The sequence below is a fragment of the Dipodomys ordii genome, unplaced genomic scaffold (genome assembly GCF_000151885.1).
Source record: "Dipodomys ordii isolate 6190 unplaced genomic scaffold, Dord_2.0 Scaffold51, whole genome shotgun sequence".
NCBI classification, from domain to species: Eukaryota; Metazoa; Chordata; class Mammalia; order Rodentia; family Heteromyidae; genus Dipodomys; species Dipodomys ordii.
The window spans coordinates 9,413,489-9,439,000 of record NW_012267267.1 but is presented as its reverse complement, the minus strand read 5'-3'; the positions used below and the strand labels follow the sequence as shown (position 1 = coordinate 9,439,000).

At 36.6% G+C, this 25,512-nt stretch overlaps 2 protein-coding genes across 4 annotated transcripts in view; one reads left to right on the top strand and one right to left on the bottom strand.

Moving 5' to 3' along the window:
• Positions 1-3,320, top strand: part of Ankrd13c (ankyrin repeat domain 13C) — a 64,082-nt gene extending 60,762 nt beyond the window's left edge. Inside the window, exon 14 of the mRNA XM_013020507.1 lies at positions 2,124-3,320. Within this exon, the coding sequence (XP_012875961.1) occupies positions 2,124-2,254 (131 nt within the window). The 3' untranslated portion in view covers positions 2,255-3,320. The remainder of the gene's footprint in view (positions 1-2,123) is intronic.
• Positions 3,321-9,825: 6,505 nt separating this feature from the next.
• Positions 9,826-25,512, bottom strand: part of Srsf11 (serine/arginine-rich splicing factor 11) — a 38,269-nt gene continuing 22,582 nt past the window's right edge. For 2 of the 3 annotated variants that reach the window (XM_013020589.1, XM_013020587.1), the window contains 10 exons: positions 24,699-24,808; positions 23,871-23,963; positions 22,575-22,624; positions 21,013-21,140; positions 19,401-19,482; positions 14,660-14,791; positions 12,434-12,523; positions 11,734-11,829; positions 11,261-11,399; positions 9,826-11,155 (listed from right to left, as the gene is read on the bottom strand). In XM_013020589.1, the coding sequence (XP_012876043.1) occupies positions 10,958-11,155; positions 11,261-11,399; positions 11,734-11,829; positions 12,434-12,523; positions 14,660-14,791; positions 19,401-19,482; positions 21,013-21,140; positions 22,575-22,624; positions 23,871-23,963; positions 24,699-24,808 (1,118 nt within the window). In that variant the 3' untranslated portion in view covers positions 9,826-10,957. The remainder of the gene's footprint in view (positions 11,156-11,260; positions 11,400-11,733; positions 11,830-12,433; positions 12,524-14,659; positions 14,792-19,400; positions 19,483-21,012; positions 21,141-22,574; positions 22,625-23,870; positions 23,964-24,698; positions 24,809-25,512) is intronic. The other variant, XM_013020590.1, reaches the window with a different exon arrangement.

Genomic DNA, 25,512 nt, shown 5'->3' with positions numbered 1-25,512 from the left:
CCCTCAGCTCTTCAGCTCAAGGCTAGCTCTCTACCACTTGAGCCACAGTGCCACTTCCGGCTTTTTTTCTTTTTGCTTATGTGGTGCTGGGGAATCGAACCCAGGGCCTCATGCATGCAAGGCAAGCACTCTACCACTGAGCCACCTTCCCAGCCCCGGTGTAAATGTTTTTAAATAGGCTTCTTGATGATAAAAATATGGAACACTTCATGAATTTGTGTGTCATCCTTGGCGCAGGGGCCATGCTAATCTTCTCTGTATCGTTCCAATTTTAGTATATGTGCTGCCGAAGCGAGCACGTATGTCTTTTATACTAGTCAGACATTTCGAACTAGCCTACATAGACTTAATTCAGATTTTTGTTTTTTTTGTCAGTTGTGGGGCTTGAACTCTGGGCCTAGGCACTCTCCCTGAGCTCTTCAGCTCAAGGCTAGCACTCTTCTTCGACTTGAGCCACAGCTCCACTTCTCGTTTTCTGGTGGTTTATTGGAGATAAGAATCTCACGGGCGCTGGTGGCTCACGCCTGTAATCCTAGCTACTCAGGAGGCTGAGATCTGAGGATCACGGTTCAAAGCCAGCCCGGGCAGGAGAGACCGTGAGACTCCTATCTCCAATAAACCACCAGAAAACCGGAAGTGGCGCTGTAGCTCAAGTGGTAGAGTGCTCGCCTTGAGCTGAAGAGCTGAAGGACCGCGCCCAGGCCCAGAGTTCAAGCCCCACGACAAAAAAAAAAAAAAGAATCTCACGGACTTTCTTGCCCGGGCTAGCTTTGAACTGTGATCCTCAGATCTTAGCCTCCTGAGTTAGGATTACAGGTGTGAGCCCGCATCACCCGGCTTAATTTGGATTTTTAAGGGAGTTTTAGAGATTATAGCTGAAATATCTGAGATTCTTAAGTGAAATAGTTTTTGGGACTAAGAAATGAGGTTTTATTGCCAGATTTGTGCTATATCAGCTTCCACTTATTATTTCAGCCAGAAATACATTTCATTTAGAAGACTGTTATAGGTGTGTTTTTTCAGTTCTTTTTATTCCACATTTTAAAGTGGTAGATTTAGTTTTTTTTTCTTTCATAGTTTTCTTTTTGTTGTTATTGGAGTTTGAACTCAGGAATTATGCTTCCTAGGCTAGCTCTCTACCAATTGAGCCGTACTCTTAACTGCTTTTAGTGTTTTTAAAAAAAATTTGATTTTAATTCATTAAAAAATTATGTAAAAAGGTGATGTACAGAGGGGTTACAGTTTCATAAGTAGGGTAATGAGGATACTCCTTTTTGTACAATGTCATCTTCCCCTTATTATTTCCTACATTTCCTTCTGTCCCCTCCCACAAGTTGTATAGTTCATTTTCAACATAGTGTCTAGTGAGCACCACTGCTACATTTGCTCACTCTTTATCCCTCCACTTCTACGCTCCCCTTACCCTCCCAAAGACAGATAAATGAACATGACAAAAAGAAAAGAAGCCAAAAACCAACAATAAAGATAAAACTCTTGTTTTCAAGAAGAAACAAAAAATAATAATGAATTTTACTTGGGTTAGTAAACTAGAGTGAAAGTAAATTATCTCAAAGAGTGGGAATAATAAGCATACTATATTCGGAAAAGCAGGTATCATGTATAGAAGTGATGTCTTGCTCCAAGAAGATGGACTGGTGGAATCTGGCATTATATTCTTTTTTTGGTGGGGGGGTCCACTTGTGGGGCCTGAACTCTGGACCTGGGCGCTGTCCCTCAGCACTCTACCACTTGAGCCACAGTGCCACTTCCGGCTTTTTTCTTATGTGGTGCTGAGGAATTGAACCCAGGGCCTCAGGCATGCAAGGCAAGCGCTCTACCACTGAGCCACCTTCCCAGCCCGTGGCATTATATTCTTAAAATGGAAAAAAAAAATGCAGTTGTGTAATTCTCAATTCCTTAATGTCTAATCTTAATCATCAACCAAAACTCAAATTCTTCTCTTCCCCAAAACACACATGGCTCACTGTTAGACATACATTTGTATTTGTTCGATCCTTTAATTAGCAATTTTTTTAAAGGTATAATGGCATTTAGCAAAACTTTAGGTTTAATATGTGCATTAACATCTCATTTTATCATGTCATTCATTGTTCTCTCTCTAGATATACCTGTATTTCCCACGATCACAGCCACTGTGACTTTTCAGGAGTTTCGATATGATGAATTTGATGGCTCTATCTTTACCATACCTGATGACTACAAGGAAGACCCCAGTCGTTTTCCAGACCTTTAACTGACATGCAAAATGATACTATTCAACCAAGAACAAGAAAAACAGACTCCCAGAAATGAATCCAAGTAGAAGGGACAAATGCTTTCAGTAAAGGGAATTATATGTTGAATTGACACATCAGTAATAGGATATAAAGAAATGGGCCTCTAATAAGAATTTCAGCAAGTTTTCTGATGTGCCATTTTCAGTCTTTTTAAAAGTATACTTAATATAAGTGTAATAGTTTGACCTTAATGACCCTAAGACCTTCGTATGTAAAGCAGCTACCAGTGCTGTGATTTGTTTTTAAAGATTTTTACATTTCTTGTTGAAATATATATGCATATAAATATATCTATATATCTATATATCTATATCTAAAACACTCCTGGACCATTAATGTAAATTAAATGTCTTAAAAGAGATATGAAACCCTTTTAAACTCGTCATCTTATATTCAAGGTGACATAAATATTTGTTCGCTTTGTTTTCACAAAATGTAAACTCTGTAACATTATGTATAGTTCAGTAATTTGAATGTTTGTTCAATATAATGAACTAGAAGGAATGCAATTTTCTGTAGATGAATGAACCAAATGGTAACCATTAAATAATTGCATTTATATGTTGCAATACATTTCAGAGGGAGCGTTCACGCTGCAGGGAATAAGGTACCTCTTTTAGCACCTTAGTGCAGTTCATTGTGGTGCTATTTGTTTTTACCTGAATTCTTTCTTCAATGGAAAATGTTATTAATCTTCCTTTCATAGAACCTCTATTTTTTGTTTTCTAAATTAGTTTAAAAGTCCTTGTTATGTTCAGATACAGTATGGTTAGCATGCTTAAGATCCTCTTCCAAGTCTCAGCACTTTAAACAAATTCCAGGTTTTTAAACTTGCTTCCTAAAAAGTGCATATAAGTCTGATGAGTATGTTTTTAGTGGAATATGGATTACATTGGTGTCAATTTTAAAAAACAACCCACATATTTTAGACAACCTTACATATTTAATGCTTTCAATATAATGTTAAAAACATTTTATATGCTAACAATATATTTGTTACAAGTTATAAAGTTCAGAAGTGTATACGAGATTGACAGTTCCTATTTTTTTTAAGACACAGAAAAATATTTGTTAATTTTGTTTTCAAAATGTCAAAATCATTCACTCACTTTTACACTTACAAATTTTCATATTTATTACAAGATGGTTTGAAGGTCCAAGAATGAAAACAAATTAGGGAGGATAATGTGTAACAGTTATTATACACTATCATGTTGTATTAAGGAACAGCTAAATGTTTTTTAATTTGTCCCAATGAATGTGTCAAGAATGAATTTTTTAGTGACTAGTAGTTTAACATTTTATTTTCCAGGATTTTAGGTAATTTGAAATGACTTTAGCCTTCTTTATTGGAGAGATGATTTATTGAAATTCCAAAGAAACCATAAGAAAAATTTTATAATCTTTAAAGCTGCATCTTCCATACCAATAACATGTTAAATATGTCAACATTTTATTAAATATATTTTATAGTGAAGAAAAATGATTATAGTTAAAAATTCAAAGACCTATCAGTACCCTATGTGCATCTGTTAAATTTTGAGAAAAGAATGGGAAAACACAGATTTTTTTTTAATTAGGAGTTGGTCTTTAGAATTTAGGATATGGTGAGAGATCAGCTCCTCAAGGAATTGTCCAGTCAATAGTTACATAAAGTTTGAGATTCTGAAAGGCATTGCCCATTATTGTTTTTTAGCCTATCTTGTTTTGTAGAAATGTGGTATACTTTCAGGAATATACTGCACATTTATTAGTAAGTACAGATTTAGGGGATTATTAAAAAAAAAAAACTATGGTAAATTGCAGCGTGGGAGTTACCAGTTTCTTAACATCTGTGAATATTTTGCTGGGGTACACTGGAGATAGGAAGACTACTGAAAAATTTTGCACTTGGATTTGTTTTTAAGACGTTAATCTTTTCTTTTTCTTTACAAAATAGTAGAATCCATTCCATTCCAAAATGTCTTTTCTCTGATCACAAACAAGAACTAAGTGTCAATATCTCATGATGGTGGACAAAAGGAGTTAATGCAAATAAGCAAATAAACTTTTCACAATATTAGATTTTTGAAGATGTTCCTTTTAATCCCAGTTAATGAATGAAGCTATAGGCTGGTTAAAATAGATCACAATGCTGTATTTTGACTATCTCAAATGAAACTCAAGATTTTAAAATAAGTAAATGCGTAAAATCATCCTGTCTTTAACTTACGAATTTAAAATGACACTGGCACGGAGGAGGGTACATAAGAACCCCCCTCCTCCTTTTCCCCACCTTGCAGGTCGTGGGCTTGAGTGCTATCCCTGAGCATTTTTGCTCAATATTAGCACCCTACCACTTGAGCCATGGCTCTATTCTAGCTTTTAGATAAAAATCTTCCTACTTAGGCTGGCTTTAAACTATGATTCTTAGCTCTTAGACTCCTGAGTGCTAGGATTACAGCTGTGAGCCATGGACATCCAGCTAAATCAGCCATTGGAAACTCATTATATTCTTGCCACTAATGTCAATCTAAAGATGTGATTCCTGTCTTAGGAAATTGTCCTCTGTGAAGTGCCCAGTTTCAGCCGCCCCCTCACAGACCATCAGAGATCATGATCAATGCAAACAGCAAAGAGTCGTTTATTACTAGCTCAAGCTTGGTCCTCCACGCACTCGGTAGCCGATGACGCTAAGAGGCCCCGAGCATAGAATCAGCACAGCTTTTATAGTATTAAACAAGTTCGCAAGTTCAGGGGGTTTAAGTTCACCCTGAACACACTTCCCTTTTTCTGATGGAACACTTGGGCAACTGCTCTGTTCATTAAGGGTGGGCAGGGTTGGTGGCAACCTGCAGTTTTTCTGAGAACTATTTTTCTCTTTGTGGGTTACTCTGAGGGCCCCACAGCTCTTAAAATGGAGTTACTTTAGCTCTTCACACTGTATACATTCCTTGTTTTTGGGTGCTGGTCCTGGGGCTTGAACATGGGGCCTAGGCACTGTCTTTGAGCTTTTTGCTCAAGGCTAGCATAGCACTCTAAGCCATGAACCACAGCTCCACTTACAGCTTTTTGGAGGTATTAATGGGAGATAAAGGTAATTGTCTTGCACTTTTCTGCCTGGGCTGGCTATAAATGGTGATCCTCCGATCATGGCTTCTTGAGTAGCCACGATTACAGGTGTGAGCCACCATGCCCAGCAGCTAATATAGAGAAGCCTTTTAACTGGAAAATATAGAGCAGATGCCCTGAGTTAGAGACCATATGATTTGGAAATTGACACATCTGTCACCAGAAGCTAAAAAACTAGTTTCCTTTGCTGATCAAAACTTGTTAAGTCTTAACACCAAGAGTAGGTTTTCAGGCTAGGCATAGCTGTAAACACTTGTAATTCCAGCCACTCCAAACCAAGGTAGGATTGAAAATGCAAGGCTAGTTTAGGCAACACAGCAAGACCCTATCTTAAAGTAGAAATGGAGTAGTGATGTAGTGGTAAAGTACTTGGCATGGTTTCATTCACCAATCACCCACCCCTCATAAGTATTAGATACTCTATGACTTGTGCCTTGGGGACAGTGTTGAGTGTTAGTGTTCACCAAGTCTGAAGCAGATAAATGTCCTGTTTGATTTTGCAGGCCATGAAAAAGCTGGAGTAAATTACTATCATTAAGATATGATCCATTCTGTTCATTTATGTTTCTTTTATTTGCAAAACCGTTTGCTAGGAGGAAACAAGAGGTCCCACTTGTAGTGTGCCAGTATTTAAATTTGAGTGAAAGAATCATTGCTGGATTTGAAACTTAAATGGCAGTGAAACTTGCTTCCAGAGAGAACTGGACAGGAAATACACATTTAGCAAAACTAAGCTTGGCAAAAGTCCCTGACTTGTTTATATACTATAAAATCGTAGAAACTTTAACAAAGCATATATTAACCAACAGTCTTAAGTTGCCATTTTAAATTTTCAGTGTTTGATTTTAGAAATCGTTGACAACTCAATATGGTTTCTGTTGTAGCCCTTAGAATATTAGTACTAATAGCTATGTAACCTACAGTACACAGAAATATAATTTCACTTGCCAAATACCTTAAAAGTACTGATGCAAAGTTCCTAAAGTATTAAAAGATTTGTCTTTTGTTGTTTTACAAGTGAAAATGAATTTAACAAAATTGTCTAAAGCAACAATACTGCACAACCAAAACCAATCCACTTATTACCCATATTTCCCCGACTGCCGGTGGTCACTAAAGACCAAGGATTTGGGAGTTTTGAAGTAGTATAGGTTGTATAGGCCTTTGGGAACATAAAAGTGAAATCTTGTAACTCTTTTGTCTATTGCCCTTTAGGATGAGGTAATAGCTAAGGCTGCAGTTATTTGTTCCACCTCTCTTTAAGGGGGTGGACCTCAATTTAAACATGCAGCACCAACTTTAAAGTCAAGATTTGATTCAGCTGTGTGTATAGGTTCATGTAGGCGTCCCAAGCCATTAAGGTCAGAAACAAGATGTGACCAGTGTGTCAGTACATTTTTGAGTGCCAGTTTGTCTGTGGTTCAATGTTTCCTTCTGAATTGCCTGTGGACTTTAAGTCTCCAGGATCAGCCTTCCAAGATTCTTAACCAGTTTATACCATTATTAAGATCAAATTATTAAAAATAAACACATGATAACTCTCCTCCAGAGGTTTTGCTTATTTGATTACAGGTGGGTACCCTTAACTTTACTAAAGTTAGAAATATTGTGCAGTTAAGGTGTCTTCCAAAATTTAGCATTTAACAAAATGTTTCAGTTTTTATTATTACAAGTACATTTAGTGTATCTGCAGAAAGCTAACCCAGTTCTTATCAGGCAGAAAAATTAAGATTATATCATTCAGTAAGTTAATTTGTTCCTTTTGGCAACCTAGACCATCTTCTCATGCACAATTTTTTTTTTTTTTTTTTGGTCCGGTCGTGGGGCCTGAACCCTGGGCCTGGGCACTGTCCCTCAGCTCTTCAGCTCAAGGCTAGTGCCCTGCCACTTGAGCAAGAGTTCCACTTCTGGCTTTTTTCTTATGTGGTGCTGAGGAATTGAACCCAGGGCCTCATGCATGTGAGGCAAGCGCTCTATCACTGAGCCACCTTTCCAGCCCTTAACTGTTTTAAAAAATAGGTTTCCTAATAATTTTAGTGACCATGTAATACAAAAATAGTTTTGAAAAGGATGTGAATGCTAGCTTTTTATAAGGACATTTTATTAGTAACTTACAATATCTACTTTCTCTGTAAATAATCTCAGATTGCTATCTTCTATACATTAAGAATATTATCAGTATTCCCATTAGCCTTTGGTTTTGCCAAATGTCCAAATCTACCTATTAGTGGATATAGTTAAAATGGGAACAAAAATTGATATATGTCCATCTCCATCTTAGAAAATTAATACTCTTAGAGATTGTGAATACAAAGTATTAGTAGCAATTCCATTTTTCCAATACTCAATTCAATTAAAAAAAATGTTATTTTGGCTTAGTGCCAGGGGCTCACACCTGTAATCTATCTACTCAGGAAGTTGATCAAAGTCAGCATGGGTAGAAAAGTCCTGACACTCTTATCTCAAATTAACCAGCAAATTGCTGGACTGGAAACATTCAAGTGGTAGAATGCTGCCAGGACCAAGCAAGCAGAGCAACAGGCCCAGAGTACAAGCCATAGTACTGGCACACACAGCATGGGTCTTGCATGCTTTGGTGCTAAACAATTCATATTCAAGTCTTTGCTTTAGTCCTGCCCATTAAATTACATTTTTAAAAAGTCCTTAAGACAGCATGATTGGGTGAATAACAAATCATACTAACCAATACATAATAGAAACAAATTGGAATGGCGGTAAGTTGGTAGGTGTGTGTGTGTGTGTGTATGAAGTGATGGAGCAGGTCACATTGAAGTGAAACACCTTCATACAACTGTTCAAATAAAAGCCATAACCAAACAGCAACCACTATTCACTGACCCAGAGGAATCATTAAGTACTTCCTAAGTCAATCACCACTAGCTCTACTTAAATAAAGCTCAGACTCAAGTCTGCAAATATTTCAAAACAGACTGTCATTCCTGAAGTCTTAGGACAGTTTTCTAACAAAACCACTTTTTAAACCATTTTACTACCAAATACAGAACAAAACTGTGTGTGGGTCATGTTATGTTCACTTGGTTTTCCTCTCACCTGTTAAAATCTTGCCTAAGTGCACAATATAACGCACATATCGTTCACTAAAAAGTACCCTAGCCAGGCGCTGGTGGCTCACGCCTGTAATCCTAGCTACTCAGGAGGCTGAGATCTGAGGATTGCGGTTCAAAGCCAGCCCAGGCAGGAGAGACAGCGAGACTCCTATCTCCAATAAACCACCAGAAAACCGGAAGTGGCGCTGTAGCTCAAGTGGTAGAGCGCTCGACTTGAGCTGAAGAGCTGAGGGACAGCGCCCAAGCCCAGAGTTCAAGCCCCACGATAGACAAAAAAAAAAAAGTACCCTAAATATTTCATTGTACCACCTCAGGTCAATGACACTATTGAAAATCTAGAAAATTTTGATCCCTTTTAGAAAAGGCATTAAATGTTTGAGTTCAGAGATTTAAAAGTGTTAATTTACTGTGAAACTGTCAATATTGTTTCTGACTTAAAAAATGGGCATGCTTGCTAGGTATCCATGACTCATGATCATAATTCTAGCTACTAAGAGGCTGAGGTCTGAGGATTCTGGTTTTGAAGCCAGCATGGGCAGTTAAGTTTGTGAGACTTATCTCCAATTAACCACCAAAAATCTTTAAATGGAGCTGTGGTTCAAGTGGTAGAACACTAGCTTTCAGCAAAAAAGTTCAGAGGACAGCACCCAGGCCCAGTTCTAATCCCAGGCCAGCATAAAGGAAAAAAAAAAAAAGCCATGTGACTTGGTTTACCTTTATTGACTAAAAGTTTCTGTAATTTAAACAAATACTTGCATTCAACTTAAAAAATGTAATGATTATTCACACCTTTTACTAATTTCTTACACTTGCTAAAAGAAAAATTCCTCTTGATAAAATCTTTACTACAAACTGTAAAAACACAGCTTTTCTAAATGTCATTTTAATTTTAGAAAAAAATCACCTTAAACTTAGAAAAGGCCACAATTCCAAGTATTGATTTTCCATAATCTCAGCCACCCAACACTACTCATTTCATAAACGTTTATACCACTTAGTATTATACAATAGATACATATTAACTTTTGATACTAGCTCAGAAAAGGCAAATATTTATATTTCACTGAAAATATAAATTTACTATGTTTATGTAGAATCATTTATTCTAAAGTTCATTTTATTATCCAACCCCAATTCCCACACAAAAATATGAAGAAAGAAAGATAGTTCTAGACAAGTTATTTGGTGTTAGGACAATTATCACTAAGCTGATGGTTTTCATCTTGTGGTATTGTATTTAAATGTAGATAGAACTTGTAAAATGAGGTAAATGTCATACAATTCAATAGTGTGAATAAATACAAATGCAGTTTTACAGGAACATGAACATAAGTTTAAGGGTTTTATTATCAAAGTCATGTAAAACAATTCCAGAAACTGTACATCAACATGGCACAGACTGTAGCCTACTTTTGTTTTAACTGCACAAAAGTGAAGCTTGAAATCCTGTAACTAAGAAAACAGTTACCTAACTACGCATATAACATGGAATCACTGTGCATAAGATTACTATGCAGTAAGAGTAACACAAATTGGTTTTTATACAACTTGAGATCAAATAAAAGTACATCATCAAGTAATTTGTCTTAAAAAGCTTGTGAAAGTCAATTAAAAATGCACTATCCTTTTTTTTTTCTCCCTCAAGAGTGAGCTTAAAACAAACCAAAGTGGAAAACTGAAATCAGGACAAGAAAACTTTTTTTTCTTTTTTAAACAGATGCAGCAGGATAAGTTGATAGCTTTCATGGATGCAAATATGAAATAAATTACTGCAGGGAAAAAAAATCCTAAATACCTATGGAAAAGTATATAATTCTACTTCAAAATATTTTGCTATTTACTCACCGAGAAGTTTCATCTGAAATCTTGTTTGTGTAATTAAAGACTAATTAGCCATAAAAAAGGTTAGTGCATATATAACCTTTCTAAGTTAAACAAAGCCACAAAATTTAGCCATAAGGCTTAAAGGATTATCTACTTCAAATTTGTTTCCAGATGTAGCTCTAAGAATGTTAATTTGTCATGTCAACAAGACCATAAGTAGATCCATCATGTTGGAGGATTTTTAATGACATTTAGGATATTCTTGCCACAGTAACATGCAATCAGTGCATTCCCTACATGGCTCTATTACAGCAATGACTCAAATTCTAGAATTACTATAAGTGAACTTACTTAATAAAAGGGATTATACAACATAAACAATCCATGCCTGCTGTAGATGCATGCAGCTTTTCGTAAAACTGCTTGGTTATTCAGTCAGATTCACCATGACAAAGTTGGTTACCATTTTCTGAAAGCTTTTTGATGTAAATAACTATCAGTATCAGAAACTTTATAACCATTTGTAATTTTGAGCTGTATACATCTAAGTTTGAGATGAACAATTACAGCATTAAAAATCACACAAAGGAATGACACTGATGCATGTGTACAGCTGGATTCCCACAGAGGCAATATTCAGTCACTCATATCCATGTCTTCTTCATGATGATCATCCCCATTCACTTTGGATTCTCTTATTGAATCACCAGTTCCCTTGTCAACTGAACATTCCTTGGTTTTCGGGGAACCAGCTTCTGCTGATTTCTTCTCTTCTTTCTTCTCCTTTTCACTGTCATAGCCCTGTTCTTCTTCATCATAATCCCGTGTAACCTGCTTCGCCAAGGAGAATAAAAAAAAATAAGCTTCTTCAAAGAAAAGTTGTATTTCAAAGCTACCAATATTATACCGAATACAAAATAAACGAATTTGTATACATACTTTTACATCTTTATCACTCTCTGATTTTTTTTCCCGATCTTTTTCCTTATCTTTACTTTTCTTCTTTTTGCTTGTTGATCGTTCCCTTTCATCTCTGCTTCTTTCTTTGTCTTTATCTTTCTTCTTCTCCTTTTTATGTCTAGAATCAGTTAAAAATGTGCTTAAAGAATGCTTTAAAGAAACCTAAGATGTTTCATTCTGAAGTGGAGCAAAAGTTTTAGTTGCTTAGATTACTTTGGAGTTCAGAAGGTGGCAAACGCTGGCGATAAAGATACAAGTCGTACACACATAATGCAGGTGAAAAAATTGCAACCTTGTTCTAAGGGTAAAATGAAATGCTTGATTCAAGCATGTACTTCTTGTCTTAATACAAAGAACATTTTTAATTACTAAAAAGGAAAACTACGTAGTAGGATGGTTTAAAACATGATTTCTGAGAATTACAAGAGCTCTAAATACTTAACATCTTTTACCTTCTAGGGGATGGTGAGCGAGACAATTTTCTTTTAGGAGACCTAGGCTTTTTAGGAGATCTTGTTCCACTTCGGCTTCTTCTTCTTCGTCTCTCTCTAAAATCAGAAATGTGCAAACTAGGCTTTAAAATATAGTATGATCTCATTAGCTCTACTAGAAATTCTAATAACATGGTTTTTCTGACTGTAATACCTGTTTTACAATAGTGTTTTGAGCCTACATATCTCTGGGCTTGTTTTTTGAAGTAGCTAACTTTTCAAATTGTGATCCAAAGAAGCTGGGATCACAGGTATATGCCACCATTCCCAGCCATCAAGTAAGTTATGTTAAAAAAGAAATTGTATAAAAGTATATATAATCAGTATCTGAAGAAAGTACAAAAATGTTTCCTGTGAAGTTTGCAATACTATTTCAATTTTCACTAAAATACTTTAAAAATAGAAGGTAGCCTAGGAATGGAATAAATCACAACTTATACTGCTTTCCATTCATCTATGAACCACAGTATGAGAAACACAAAATTCTTGTCTATTAATATATAAACAAGATAAATATAAATGGTCTAAACATTCCAGTATGCTCTATTAAAACTCAACTATTTAAATCTATTTTTAACACTAAAATATTTAAGTATTTAAAGTTCAGGAACACATTTTCATGTCCACAGGCTGATTTTATAAAGGAAAATAGAAATCTTACCTGCTTGCACTTCTAGAACGTCTGGCTGTGCTGTAACTTTTTGGTGGTGTTTTGGAACGTTTCTTTTCTTTGTCTTCCTTCTTTTTATCTCTAATAAATAAACAATTTATAATGCATAAGAAGACTAAGCTAATGATTCTTTCTATGGAGTGCTGCAAATAGCAACTTAAAGTATAATTAGATCTAATCTTGTTATTCTGGTAGGTATTTTAGGAACTATAGCTTTTGTGACTTATTTGCAGAAAGATATTTCCTTAAAAGTCTAATTTCTTTGTCTAATAGAATGAAGTACTTTACTGGTTAAGAAAATATAGGATTGTTGGCTAGTATTTTGTGGTAAATTTCAGGAGATTAGTAATGGGATTCTAGATACTTTATCATCCCTTTCCCCACCCGTCTCTGCCTATTTCTATCTTTTCCCCCTTCCTTCTCCTCTTTTTGTGCTAGTCCTGGGGTTTGAACTCATCGTGTGGGAGCTTTCCTGAACTGTTTTTTTGCTCAAGGCTAACACTCTGCCACTTTAGCCACATCTCCACTTCCAGCTTTTTGGTGGTTAACTGGAGATAAGCGTGTCTCAAACTTTCCTGCTTGGGTTGGCTTCAGAATTGTGATCCTCAGGTCTTAGCCTTCTGAATAGCTGGGCACTTGGCTTATGCTTCTCTCTCTTAATTATTGGTATCATTCACTGATTATCACCAGTATTCTTCCATAGGATATATGAAGGCCTAAGCAATGCTTCCTATCTTTTTCTGTTGCAATACATTCTGGACTACCCAGTGACAATCATAATGCACTGGTAACCCTATTACAAAAATGGTTCTATAAATTTGTTTGTATTTAAGTACCCCATCATTAATCTGCTATATCACCATTTTCTCCAAGAATCTGAATAGGGGGTAGACCATATGTATTTCTGTTCTAAACACTTATCTGTATTAAAAAAATTGGGATCAGAACATTCCTTTTTTCTGTGCTAATCTTATGTCCTCTTAACTCATCTTTTTACTTCCCTGCTCATCCTGCTATAGTGTAGTTATCCTTCCTTTTCAAGTTAATAATTCATGTAATGTCTCAGATAATAACAATCTCTTGAGATTCTAAATTGTCTCTTAATGATCTCTAATGAGTTTCATCACACCCTTCGCAAACTGTTCATGTACTATACCTAGAAGAAATCTTTCCAGGCACAGTTGTGTGCTGCATGTGGATGTTTTCCTTCAATGACTGACCCACATATATGGTCCTAAATTTCTGCTCAGTGACACTGTAGCCATTGTAGTTTGTGGAAGTATACTCTGGTGGTTTCACCAAGAAATTGCCTAATGATGCATTTCTTGGCATTATTTCCTGTCATTAAGTGACAAATGACTGAACAAATCTGACAATACTCCCTCCCTCATCATTTGTAAACCTGCTGCAGTTGCTTCTTGATCAAGCACAAACAACAAAGCCATTTATGAACTGTCTCCTCTTTTCTGACCTTGTTGTTGGTCCTTCTGTACTAAAATACTTGCTACTTGTACAACTCACACTAACCTTTTTTTTTTTTTTTTTTAACTTTTTTTGGTCTTTTTTTCTGTTTTGGAACTGGGGATTGAACCCAGCACATTGTGCTTTGCCACTGAGCTACAACCTAGCCCTCACACTAACCTTTATACATCATTCTTTACAAGAAACTGAAACAATTGAGTCTACTGAGTCTACTCAAACCTTTCAGAATGCAGGTTAATTATACCTGTCCCAACAATAAATAGCAAATGGCCACTATTTAACGAAAGTCCCATGTAATTATATTTATTGCTTTCTTAATAAACAGAAAATCCTCGAGAAAAGAATCCTTAATTCCTTTTTGGTACAAGGACTTCATTAAGCAACCTATTTTGAAGGACTGGATTAATACATCATTTTCCCACCCACTACAAGTCTCATGATTACAGGCTGAATACAACTCAGTAAGGCTATCTTATTTCCATCTGTTGAGGTACATGCTTACCAATAATAATGATTGAGGAACAATAGTAAAAATCTGTGTTTTAAGAAATTTTACCTAGGTCTTCAGGTTTCTAAGAAACAAAAAAACTCCAAACATCAGTAGACTTAATTCCTAAGTAGCTTTGTACCTTTTCAACTTCTATCTCCTTAAATTTTGTATTTTGTTATTTAGTAGCATATTATCTGGGGGTGTCAGAAACTATTATACTTTTGTGTTCTCACCCAATGCTATACCTGGTTTTTGATGTGCTCCTTGACCGTCTACCTCTCTCTCTGGAATGAGATCTTCTCCGTCTTGGACTTTTGGATCGTCGCCTACTCCTTGATTTAGAATGTGATCGCCTCCTGGACCTGCTTCTTGATCGCCTAATAATGTATAAGGAAGTAATACACGTATATAAATGTAAAAAAGACTGGTTTGTGGATATTTCAGCTCATGTCAGACACACTAAAATCAATATAAAGTGGAGATAGTTCCCCTTCCTCCAGTTGCTGTCACTAAACATCTTTAATACCTTAGAAAAGTTAATACCCCTTTAATACTTAGAATTCTTCACTTTTTAATGTTTGACTCAATTGATTATGTCCACCATACCTATATCTTTTCAGGTTAAAAATATAAATAATCCCTTCTCTTGCTGCCATTATTTTATACAATCACATTATCTTCTAACATGTATCTTTTTGATTCCCCATCTGTCTATTATCAAACATGCATATTGTACTTACTACACACTTTTCAAATAGGCCTTGCAAGATTATTTCCTGAAGTGTATTCCATTTGAATTTCAATTAAACTCCAAACAATGTAGGCCTTACACATATAATTCAGTACAAATACTTTGTACTCATTTTCCTTCAATATTTCCATGACACTATATGATTCTTTTTCCTGCTACATTAAAGAAATACTTCTCAGCCAGGTGCTGATCATTCTTGCCTGTGATATCAGCTACTCCAGAGCCTAAGAGCTGAGAATTGCTGTTCAAAGCCAGCCTGGGCAGAAAAATCTGTGAGACATTTATCTCCAATTAACCACCAGAGAACTGAAGTGGCATTATGGCTCAAAGTGGTAGAGTGCTAGCCTTGAGCAAAAGAGTTAAAGGATAGTGTCCAGATCCCGAGCTCAAGTCCATGACTGACAAAAATTCTCTTAGCTCTACCACTGGGTTCTTGAGGAAAAGAATCCTTATTTCCTTTTTGGTACAAGGACTTCATTAAGCAACCTAGTTTGAAGGACTGGATTAATACATCATTTTCCCACCCACTACAAGTCTCATGATTACAGGCTAAATACAACTCAGTAAGGCTATCATTTCTATCTGTTGAGGCACATTTAACGTAACCTTTATATGCTGTTACTGATTTTTGTTTTTGTCAGTTGTGGGGCTTGAACTCTGGGCCTGAACACTGTCCCTCAGCTCTTCAGCTCAAGGCTACAGCACCACTTCTGGTTTTCCGGTGGTTTATTTGAGATAAGTGTTTCATGAACTTTCCTGCCCAGGCTGGCTTTGAACATGATCCTCAGATCTCAGCCTCCTGAGTAGCTAGGATTACAGGCGTGAGCCATCGGCACCGGCATCTGATTATCTTTTTTGTCTTAAAACATTCCTCTAAGAAATCATTAAAAATAAGATTCAGTGTGTTTATACTTTTGATTAGTCAACTCCCAGCAACCACTCAACCTCTTTAAATGACAGATATCAAATATGGTCTAAACTTTCTGCCTGTTTTTCATTATATGTAAAGAGAAAGGATACTTTAGAAATGGAAAAGACTGATTCCAGATATAATAGGAAATGTCTGTAATCACTGCTCTCAGGGAGATGAGACAGGAAGATAGCAAATTAGTAGCTAGCTTGGGCTAGTTCTAGGCTAGTACATAGTAAAACCCTGACTCAAATGCATAAGATCTGCTCAATTCTCATTTATAAACCATACACGTTAAGTGTAGTATCTAATGTCTCTGAGGCTGCTGTTTCAGCAAAGATATGGGGACTCTTGTAACAAATGGCTGTAAAGACACAATTCAACTGTATTTTTTTTTGTTGGTCGTGGGGCTTTAACTCTGGGCTTGGGCCCTATCCCTCAGCTCTTCAGCTCAAGGCTAGCTCTCTACTGCTTGAGCCACAGCGCCTCATGGACTTTCCTGCTCAGGCTGGCTTTGAACTGTGATCCTCAGATCTCAGCCTCCTCAGTAGCTAGGATTACAGGTGTGAGCCAACGGCGCCCAGCGACTCAACTGTTATTAAAGCTGGGCACGAGCAGCTCAGACCTGTAATTCTAGCTACTAAGGCTGAGATCTGACGATTACAATTTGAAGCCAGCATGGGCAGGAGAGTCCTTGAGACTCTTACCTCCAATTAATCACCAAAAAGCCAGAACTGGAGCTGTAGCTCAAGTGGTAGAGTGCCAACCTTGAGTGAAAAAGCCCAGGGACAGAACTCAGGCTCTTGAGATCATGCCCCAGTACTAGCACTAAATCAAAACATTCAAAGTCCTGTTTAGTGCTTGAGCAGAATGTATGATGTGCTTATATAACTTTGATTACTATTAAATCCATAAAAAATATGCCCATAAAACTTATCAGTACTGTCTTACTGAATTTGATTAACAAACTTTTATTTCCATGTCTTATTTTCAGCCATATCTGACGCAATTTTAACAATCTCTGGTAGAAACAAACATTTCTATAGGAAGAGATTTGCAATGAGTATCTTTCGGCAGACTCTATAAAATGGAAAATAATTCCTGGGAGTGAAGATTACTAGCCAAGAGTCAAGTGGTGAAAGGATATATAAGGTGAAGCTGAAACTGGCCAAACAACTGACAACCACTGATGGGCTCAAACTAGAATTAGAGTATAATTAAGCTAAACTAAATAAAAAAGGAGCAAAGTAAGTAAAATGAGATTTGAAGTTTGAAATAGTTGGTAGACATCTTAAAGACTGATAGTTTTCAAACTGCGAAATCCAGGGTACTCCAAAACTCCTCATTTCACTGGTCTGTAAGATCAAAGTTATTACTATGCAGACATTCGCACTAATTATGGAGAAGCAATGGAGAGTGGAGGTGGTACTCTCCATATCCTCTCCACGAATCAAGGTAGAGGTAAATGAACTGTTCTAGTAGTAGTTAATCACTGGCATTTCTATATGCATTTGTGACAAAGGAAAAAAAATGAATGTCATATTCAGTGAATGTCATATTCAGGCAGTGAAAATTTTATTGCGTATTAAAACCTATTCTTGAGTACTAATTTGCATGGAAAACATAAATCATTTGATACTTATTAATAAAATGGCTATATAGAAAGACACCTGTATGACTGACCACCTGCAGTTTCATAGACTTCTTATGCCTAGGGGAGGACCCATTCAAAGCTTAAGATAAACAGATTTTTAGGGGCTGGGAAGATGGCTCAGTGGTAGAGCGCTTGCCTTGCATGCCTGAGGCCCTGGGTTCGATTCCTCAGCACCACATAAGCAAAAAGAAAAAAGCCAGAGTGGCGCTGTGGCTCAAGTGGTAGAGTACTAGCCTTGAGCTGAAGGGCTGAGGGACAGTGCCCAGGCCCAGAGTTCAGGCCCCATGTCCGGAACCCCCCCCCAAAAAAAAACAGATTTTTTAATTTAAAAGAAGAAAGGTCTATAATTTACATTTCAGAAACTAGTTAACTTTTAACATTTATCAACAAGTACTACTAAGTCACAGGACTATGAAAGTACCATTCTCTTTTCTAACTATTCACACCTAAGATTTAGTAAAATACCAGTTTTTCTAAATATGTTTACCAATTACACTGCCAAATATTATATGCATAATTATCTTCTAGTAAGCTAAGCATTAGAAATATGAAAGCCACTCTCCATCAGTTGTACTTTAGAGCTATGCAAACATGGAGTTAACTGAGTTTTATTAATTTAATCAACAGACAACTATAACCTACATGAACAAGAGTGAACAGGTTATTTTTTCTTTGTGCATGGGGGGCTTAAACTCGGGGCCTGAGCACTGTTCCTGAGCTTTTTTTTTTTTTTTTTAATTGCTCAAGGCTAGTACTCTACCACTTGAGCCCCAGGTCTACTTCCAGCTTTTTTTTTTTGTCGGTCCTGGGGCTTGAACTCTGGGCCTGGGCGCTGTCCTTCAGCTCTTCAGCTCAAGGCGAGCACTCTACCACTTGAGCTACAGCGCCACTTCGGTTTTCTGGTGGTTTATTGGAGATAGGAGTCTCATGGTCTTTCCTGCCCGGGCTGGCTTTGAACCACAATCCTCAGATCTCAGCCTCCTGAGTAGCTAGGATTATAGGCGTGAGCCACCAGCACCCGGCTTACTTCCAGCTTTTTGATGGCTGATTGGCACTAAGAGTCTCCATCTTTTAAGCACAGGCTGGCTTTGAACCATGATTTTCAGATCTCAGCCTCCTGAGTAGCTCCAGGATTACAGGCATGAGCCAGCATCACTGGGTTTATTTTAGCTATTAAAAAATAGAATATATTAATAGAACAAGGGTGTTTTATTGTGATACTTCTATAGCTGTATACAGTGTACTTTGAACAAATCAATCCCCTGTTATACTTAGTCCATCCTTTTTCAAAGTACTTGGTAAGTCTCAGGTACTTCCATACACATAGATAACGTATTCACAAAACCATACATATTCATGAAGGTGAGTTACATGGAGACTAGAGAAAAATCATACCTAGAAAGTATCAAGTTCAGTTTTCTCCATAGCACTCTCTTAATATGGTGCTCAGCTCCTTAGTAGTTTTCCCTACCACCAATGGATTGTTTTTTGGTATTACAGTATGAAATGTCTAATTCTACATCTTCTCCCCTATATATATGTCAACACTTACCCCATACCCAATTGTTAATCAAACACACTTTAACCAGGAACTAAGGAGTAAGGAACATTTAAGATACAACACAACAGCAATAACCTTTGTGTAATCTACAAGAGACATCAAAGTCTAACCTGTGTCTAGAAGATGAGGGAGTTCGCCTCCTCCGAGAACGTGATCTTGATCTTGAATGCCTTCTTTTTTCTTCTTTTTTATCTTGATTTAATAGAAAGGAAATACTTAGAAATCCACTTAGTAGAGAGATCGCATAGGAGTTTTTGATAGAATTTACCTTAATATTCAGTTTTTCTAATAAAACTTTAAATGTGTAAAGCTTTAATTTTCATGTTTCTATTAATAGCACATTCTTTTTTTTTTGATCCGGTCGTGGGCCTGAACTCTGGGCCTGGGTGCTGTCCCTCAGCTCTTCAGCTCAAGGCTAGCGCTCTACCACTTGAGCCACAGCACCACTTCCGGCTTTTTTTCTTTTGCTTATGTGGTGCTGAGGAATTGAACCCAGGGCCTCAGGCATGCAAGGCAAGCACTTTACCACTGAGCCACCTTCCCAGCCCTAATAGCACATTCTTAAACACATTAAATGTAAGTATTTTGTGTAAGTTCACAATAAATTATTGGTCTAGCAGAATGTTATAATGCATGCTTGTCTGTACATGTCTGGGGTTCAAAGGAGAAACTTCATCTTCTCTCTTCCACTTACTTCTATGATCTTCTGTGTTAAAATACTCAAGGATAAATTGTATCCCAATTAATAATCAGATTCAGGATCTGGCTGCCTAATCAAGAAAATCTTGATCTATGCAGTGACAGAATTAGATTTTGGTAAGCCTGCCTTCTTCCTTTTGTCCAGTTAATCCTCTTACTGGTATTTTTGTGTAGGAAACACATCTATAACAGAATTGTGTCATTTCTTAGTTTTAACATAAAACCTATGTGATTCCTTGAAATTAAGGCTTACTTACTGAGAATGTCACTATTAATAAAAGATCTACAAAAATTTAAAGTAGTTTGTAAAATAATTTTGGTCAAGCATAGTGGTGTACATGTATAATCTGAGCATATAGGAAGCTTAGGACTATCATATATTTGAGGCCATTATATGCAATTAGTGAGACTTTGTCTCAAAGAAAGCAACCAACAGAAGTGCTATCAGTCATGGAAGTAGTCATAGTATGTCCTAGAGTTAGTTAGTCCCACAGATCTAGTGCATCTCTAATACTCTTCAACTAATTATTTTGCATTCTGTTGATTAAATGATATATTTAAAGCACTTGGTATCAATTTATCAATTACACTGACAATCTAGAGCAGTGTTAAGAGCACTTCTTTGGCAGATACAAAGACCTGGATTTGTTCTCTAGCACCTACCCTGCAAAAAGAGAAAAGTAAATCACTTCTACAAGACAAAACAAAGGGATTAAAAGCCCAAAGTACTATTCTAAGTATTAAATAAGCCTAGGTGTACTGATATTTTAGATTGGCTCAATCATTGTGGGTGACTGTCCTACTCACAGCATATAAGCAATATTTCAGCCCTATCTACTCATTTGGTAACTGGTACCAGTGTGACAACCAGAAATGTCTTCAGGTATCTCTAGAAATGTCTCAGTGGCACTTCATTACAGGATATTTTATAACAGCTTAGAAAATGGAAAAGAATGACTAGAGCATTATTCACACACTTTAACTTATTCTTCACCATCATTTTTGCCAACAATCATAATTTACCTGGCTCTATAGCAGCAGATATCAGGGACTGGGCTTCTCGTACTCTTTTCATGGCTTCCTCTATTTCTTTACTAGAGGTATCTGATTTCAGACTTGGTGAAACAAGACCAGCAGCTACATGATTCAACCTAAAACAGAATCAACAACTGAGAATGGAAAGATTTTTAATATTAAGTGTGTACTTCAAGTAAAATAATCCTTGAAAAGGGGGAAGATTCTTTAACTTTAGTAAACAATATATAGTATAGCACATAGAACTGTTTTGAATATTTACAATGGGCATCTCCATTTTAATGATTCTGGAATAAGAAATTCAACATCCATCAGTGTTCCATAAACACACATTTTGAGAAATGCTAGTATAAAAGAATGTGCTGATGGCAAAAATAAACTTTAAATGATTTAAAAACTTTCTATGACATCTTAAGTTTGTTGGGGAAAGCGTTACCTTTTAGTTTGCAGATGGGGAGAAACTGAGGCAGTGGCCAATGGCCGACCAAAGTTACACATGAAATCCTGACTGGCAAGGCTAAAGATGCCCCTTAAGGGTTTACACATGTAAGAAAAAATTATAGACACCAAATTTAGTACAATAGTTATTTGTGGGGAGAGTGGGAAATGTTATCAGGAATGGATACGCAGAGAGCTTTAATGATACTGGTGATATTTTATAAGCTTAGGGGTAGGTACATGCTTGTTTCTTTAACTGTAAGGTAAATTTTAAAGTAAAGCCCCACTAACCAAAGTCAAATGAGTGCCCTCTCACCCCCAATGTTTCTCATTTTTTCTACCAACTTAAGGAAAAATAGTATAAAATTCAAATTTAGTTTATCAAAAAAGTACCAATTAAAAAACTCATTATATGAGATTTGCTACAAGAAAAATTTCAATTACTGCATGAAAGCATGTATCAAAGCACCGTTAAATACACTGGCTATTAACTACACATAACATGCACTTCTTTGTGTGGGGATGATTTTCCTCTCAGCTTTCTCTCTCTCTCATTATCTTTAAGGCTCAGACTCTGATCTTAAAAACTTATGAAGACCATGATGGGACTCAATGCCTTTGTAGATTTCCAGCTGTTTTTATTTTTTCTGAGCAAATATGTAAGAGATGCCATCAAAATAAGTAACTTTTTCTTTTTTGCAGAGCTGAGAGCCTTGTACTTGCTAGGCAAGTGCTCCTCCACTAAGCTAAATACCCAAGCCTAGTAAATTACTTGCTATTGAACTTTTTGTGACAGAGGGGAAGACTAATAGGAATACCTTGTAAATATGCATGGAAATGTCACAATGAACTCATCCCTCCTCCCCAGTATAACTTAATAAAAACTATCACCCTAAAAAAAAATCTCCCAATAAATAACAAAATTAACTCTTCTTTGTTGAGTGTGGTGGTATGATAATCCCAACAGTGGAAAATAGAGGCAGAAGAATTGCAAATCTGAGGCCACCCTGAGTTTCTTAGTAAAAGGATCTCAACAACAAAGCAAAACAAAGTAACTTTCTTCAGACTTTCACACAAAGGAACAGCAAGGAGCCAGAAAAAAAAATACTTACTTGGGATCAACAGTACTCATAAGCTTCAGCAACTGATCTGCAGCAAGAGACTGCCAAAAACCAAAAACATAAGCAATGACATTGTGTAAGACAATAAATGATCCTTAGTCTTTTCAGTATATTGTAATGTACTGGAAAAGTCTTTTGGGACCATCCTTTAAAAAGATGGTCTGTGGAGAAGTTTGACCAACAGAATTAAATAAATCTATGTGTGATTCTTTCAGTACTCACACTGAAAATTAAAGAGAAACCAAGTGGCTACGGTATTAATATAGCAAGTACCCTTGCCAAAGCTATTTATTTGAGCTTGAAACTAAACAGTCTAGATTTTGTAGAATTACCTCTTTAACACTTTCTGATTAAAAAAAGAAATATAGAAAACAACTTATTAGCTAATCTATTTCAAGATATCTACAAACCAAGGACTTCAGAAAAGGTTAAGCCAAATTTCAAAATAACTCTGAAACCACCAAACTAAAAAGACAGAAAAGTTATGAATGCCTATTCTCATTTTTTCATGACTCTATGATGTGATGTGTTCATTCCCCAGCATTTTATTTTCTATTTTTTCCTTTTCTTCTTTTATGGTGCTAATCCTGGGGCTTGAACTCAGGGGCTAGGTGCTGTCTCAGCTCTTTTTGCTCAGGGCTAGTGTTCTACCGCTTGAACCACAGTTGCACTTCTAGCAATTTTGGTGATTAATTGGAGGTGGTAAGAATCTCATTAAATTCCCTGTCCAGGCTGGCTTCAAACCACCACCCTCAGATTACAGCCTCTCTAATAGCTAGAATTACAGGTGTGAGACCCTGGTGGCCAGCATTATTTTTCTACCTTGAATTATATGAAAACATTTTTAGAAAAATTATGTAGTGGCCAAATAAGTCTCTTTTTAATGAGCTAGCATGAGTAGTTTTTTTTTTTTTTTTGCAATACAGAAATTAAAGTCTGGGGAATGGGTGCTGGTGATGCACACCTGTAGTCCTACCTACTCAGGAGGCTGAGATCTGAGGATTGGTTTGAAGCCAGCTGTGCAGGAAAGTCCAATAAACCACTCAGAAAAGTCTGGAAGTGCTGCTCAAGTAGTAGAGGGCTAGGGCCTACTATTGAGGTTAAGAAGCTCAGGGATATTGCCCAGGCTCTGAGTTAAGGCCCCAGGGCGGAACAAAGAAAAGAAAACAAACAAAAAAAAAAAAAGAAAGAAAAAAGAAATTAAGGCCTTCTCTTGGTATACAAACTAAAAGAAAAGCATCTTTCCTATAAAAACAGCTCACAAACTGAAGTGTAGGTAAGCTGTACCTGGGAGTTCAAGTTTGCTCCAGGAAGCCCAAGTGCAGCAAGGGCAGGATCAAGAGTAGGGGCTCCTAAAGCAGCCAATGGAACAGCGCCAATCTGCAAACATTAAAGTTGTAATTTATGTCACTTTTATTTTTGCTTTTGTAACAGCAACAGTTGTTTTCTGTAAAGGGACAGATAATAGTACAAAATATTCCATATTTATAAAATCTAGATTTTGAAAAGTAAATTGTTTCAATATATCCAGGTGTGCCAACTATATTTACTGCTTCTTAGAGACTCAGACCCACTTTCTTTCTGGCTTTGTACTACCAGTGCTAAGGACCATATAAAGTATTTTGGGAAATGCCATGTGTTAAAGCCTGTGTTTTTATTGACTTGTTGTACTTTTAAGTGGCACACTACCTGAACAGCCACCTACTTGAGCAGCTTTACAAGTTCTATGGGCACCTAAACTTCTCTATCTACTCTTTTCAGAGATTTAAATTCTCCACATATTAAGCAGGAAGCCCAAGTCCCTTGACTTATAGATGTTTCTTCTGATTCACAGTATTGTTTCTCATACAATATTCTGGTATTCATTAGATTTCCCCTAAGTAATCCCCTAACAGTTTACTCCTTATGTTAATGCTCATTGTGCATACTATGGTGCAGTTTGGTGTCCTAATAAAGTGGACTAACCCATTATTTAACTGACATGTAGGAATCTGTAATTTGAAGTTTTTCTCTAGAAGAAGTATGCTTTTTAGCTTTAGTTTCAATTAGTATTATACTATTGTCTGGCAACCAAGTACTTTTATCCAGTTGGAATACAACCAAATAGGCACCTACCTGTGTAAGTGGGTTAGGTGTAGGCAGGAGTCCACCACCAGGCAGAAGACCTGCCACTGCATTAGCTGGTGCCAACAGAGACAAAGCCTTAGTCTCATCAGGAATAACTCCTGCAGAGAAACATCCATGCATGAGAACACACTCTCTTGTAAGACAGAAAACACACAAAAACACCCAGAAAATGTCTCCCTGATACACCACCTGAGTTTGCTGAAAGTACTTTATGTTCGCTAAAATATAAAGCTTGATCTCTATGATTATTTATTATTAATTTTATGTCAGAATGAAACTTCAATGTGTGAAAATTTGTTTCCTTTTTCTCTACATATGGTTAAGTTTCTAGAATAAAAAAAAATAGCACAATACACACTACTTGTTTGTTAACACTGCCAAGATTTCATCACCTGTACTCGATTTTTAAGTCATGAACCAAACGTAAGCAAGCACAGTCGGTTCTCCAGGGGTGTGCTCTCAACTTTCAAAAGCTGTTTTATGAACAACGACTCGTGTCGGCTGCTTCACTATAAAGCACACAGAAAAATCAAGATACACAAGACAAAAAAAGTTTGATTTAGGGGTTAATAATATGGTACAGTTACTATGATTTTCTTTACACCTACCATACAAATTTTGTAAAATTTAAGAAAGGAAATGTAAAGGAAATATTCTGTTGGAATCAAGCGTAGGGCTTTTGCTGATTCATGAATACGAATGTTTCTGAAGGTCTCTGAATACACACAGATGTGTGTGTGTGTGGGGGAAGTGAGTGAGAAAGAGAAAACAGGTAAAATAACATGGCACATTCCTTACCTGT